The 1,300-nt window shown below is 41.9% G+C and overlaps 1 protein-coding gene across 1 annotated transcript in view; it reads right to left on the reverse strand.

The window, feature by feature from the left end:
- The window catches only part of LOC106882307 (NEDD8-conjugating enzyme Ubc12), a 12,866-nt gene that overhangs the window by 1,289 nt on the left and 10,277 nt on the right, over positions 1 to 1,300 (reverse strand). Inside the window, exon 4 of the mRNA XM_014932937.2 lies at positions 971 to 1,034. Coding sequence (XP_014788423.1) covers positions 971 to 1,034 — 64 coding nt within the window. The remainder of the gene's footprint in view (positions 1 to 970; positions 1,035 to 1,300) is intronic.

Raw genomic sequence — 1,300 nt, forward strand, 5'->3', positions numbered from 1 at the left:
CAGACACATATATGTGGAGGCGCAATGGCCCAGTGGTTAGGGCAGCAGACTCGCGGTCATAGGATCGTGGTTTCAATTCCCAGACCGGGCGTTGTGAGTGTTTATTGAGCGAAAACACCTAAAGCTCCACGAGGCTCCGGCAGGGGATGGTGGCGAACCCTGCTGTACTCTTCCACCACAACTTTCTCTCACTCTTACTTCCTGTTTCTGTTGTGCCTGTATTTCAAAGGGTCAGCCTTGTCACACTGTGTCACGCTGAATATCCCCGAGAATTACGTTAAGGGTACACATGTCTGTGAGGTGCTATGCCACTTGCACGTTAATTTCACGAGCAGGCTGTTCCGTTGATCTGATCAAGTGGAACCCTTGACGTCGTAAGCAACGGAGTGCCAACAACATATATATATATATATATATACACACACACGATGGGCTTCTTTCAGTTTTTATCTACCAAATCCACTCACAAGGCTTTGGTTGGCCCGAGGCTATAGTAGAAGACACTTGCCCAAGGTGCCACGCAGTGGGACTGAACCCGAAACCATGTGATTGGGAAGCAAGCTACTTACCACAAAGCCATACCTGCAGTTATAAGATTCTGACTGAGAATTAACTTAATGCGTCTGTGGAATACTCAGCCACTTAAATGCTAATTAAGGAGCAGGTAATTTAGGTGATAGAACAAATAAATATATATTCATCTATTGAGGTTTGATTTATGATGATGGGCGCAGCTGTGATGAGGATGACAATGACAGTGGTGGTGATGGTGGGGATGATAACCATGACAACTGGTAGCCGTGGTGATGATGGCGGTGGTTAATGACGATGGTGGTGGTGATGATGAAGATGACCATGCTGATGAGGATGATGATAATGACAAATGGTGAAATGGTGGTACCGATGAAGATGTCACGGACTATAGTTTTGAGGATTACAATATCTGGGAGAATAAAGAGACAAAACTTACCAAAAATAAATACTGCAAACCATAAACTATAGAATTAATGGTGAGTACAGGTTTCCAATCTTCTCTGAAATAGACAAACAGACAGACAGTGTTATTACTGAATGCGTGTGTGTATATCTATCTATATATATATATATATATATATATATAGTGAAGTATATTTGCCATTTAAATGTGGCTGACCCCTAAGGGTGGATGTTACTGTTGCTTTTAGCCCCAGGAGAACATCTCCTCCAGCTGGCTTATCGACACACATCTGTGCCCTGTCTATTTTTACCAAGGGAAAAAAATATATATATACATATGTATATATATATATATATATGTATA

Source organism: Octopus bimaculoides, chromosome 29 (genome assembly GCF_001194135.2).
Source record: "Octopus bimaculoides isolate UCB-OBI-ISO-001 chromosome 29, ASM119413v2, whole genome shotgun sequence".
NCBI classification, from domain to species: Eukaryota; Metazoa; Mollusca; class Cephalopoda; order Octopoda; family Octopodidae; genus Octopus; species Octopus bimaculoides.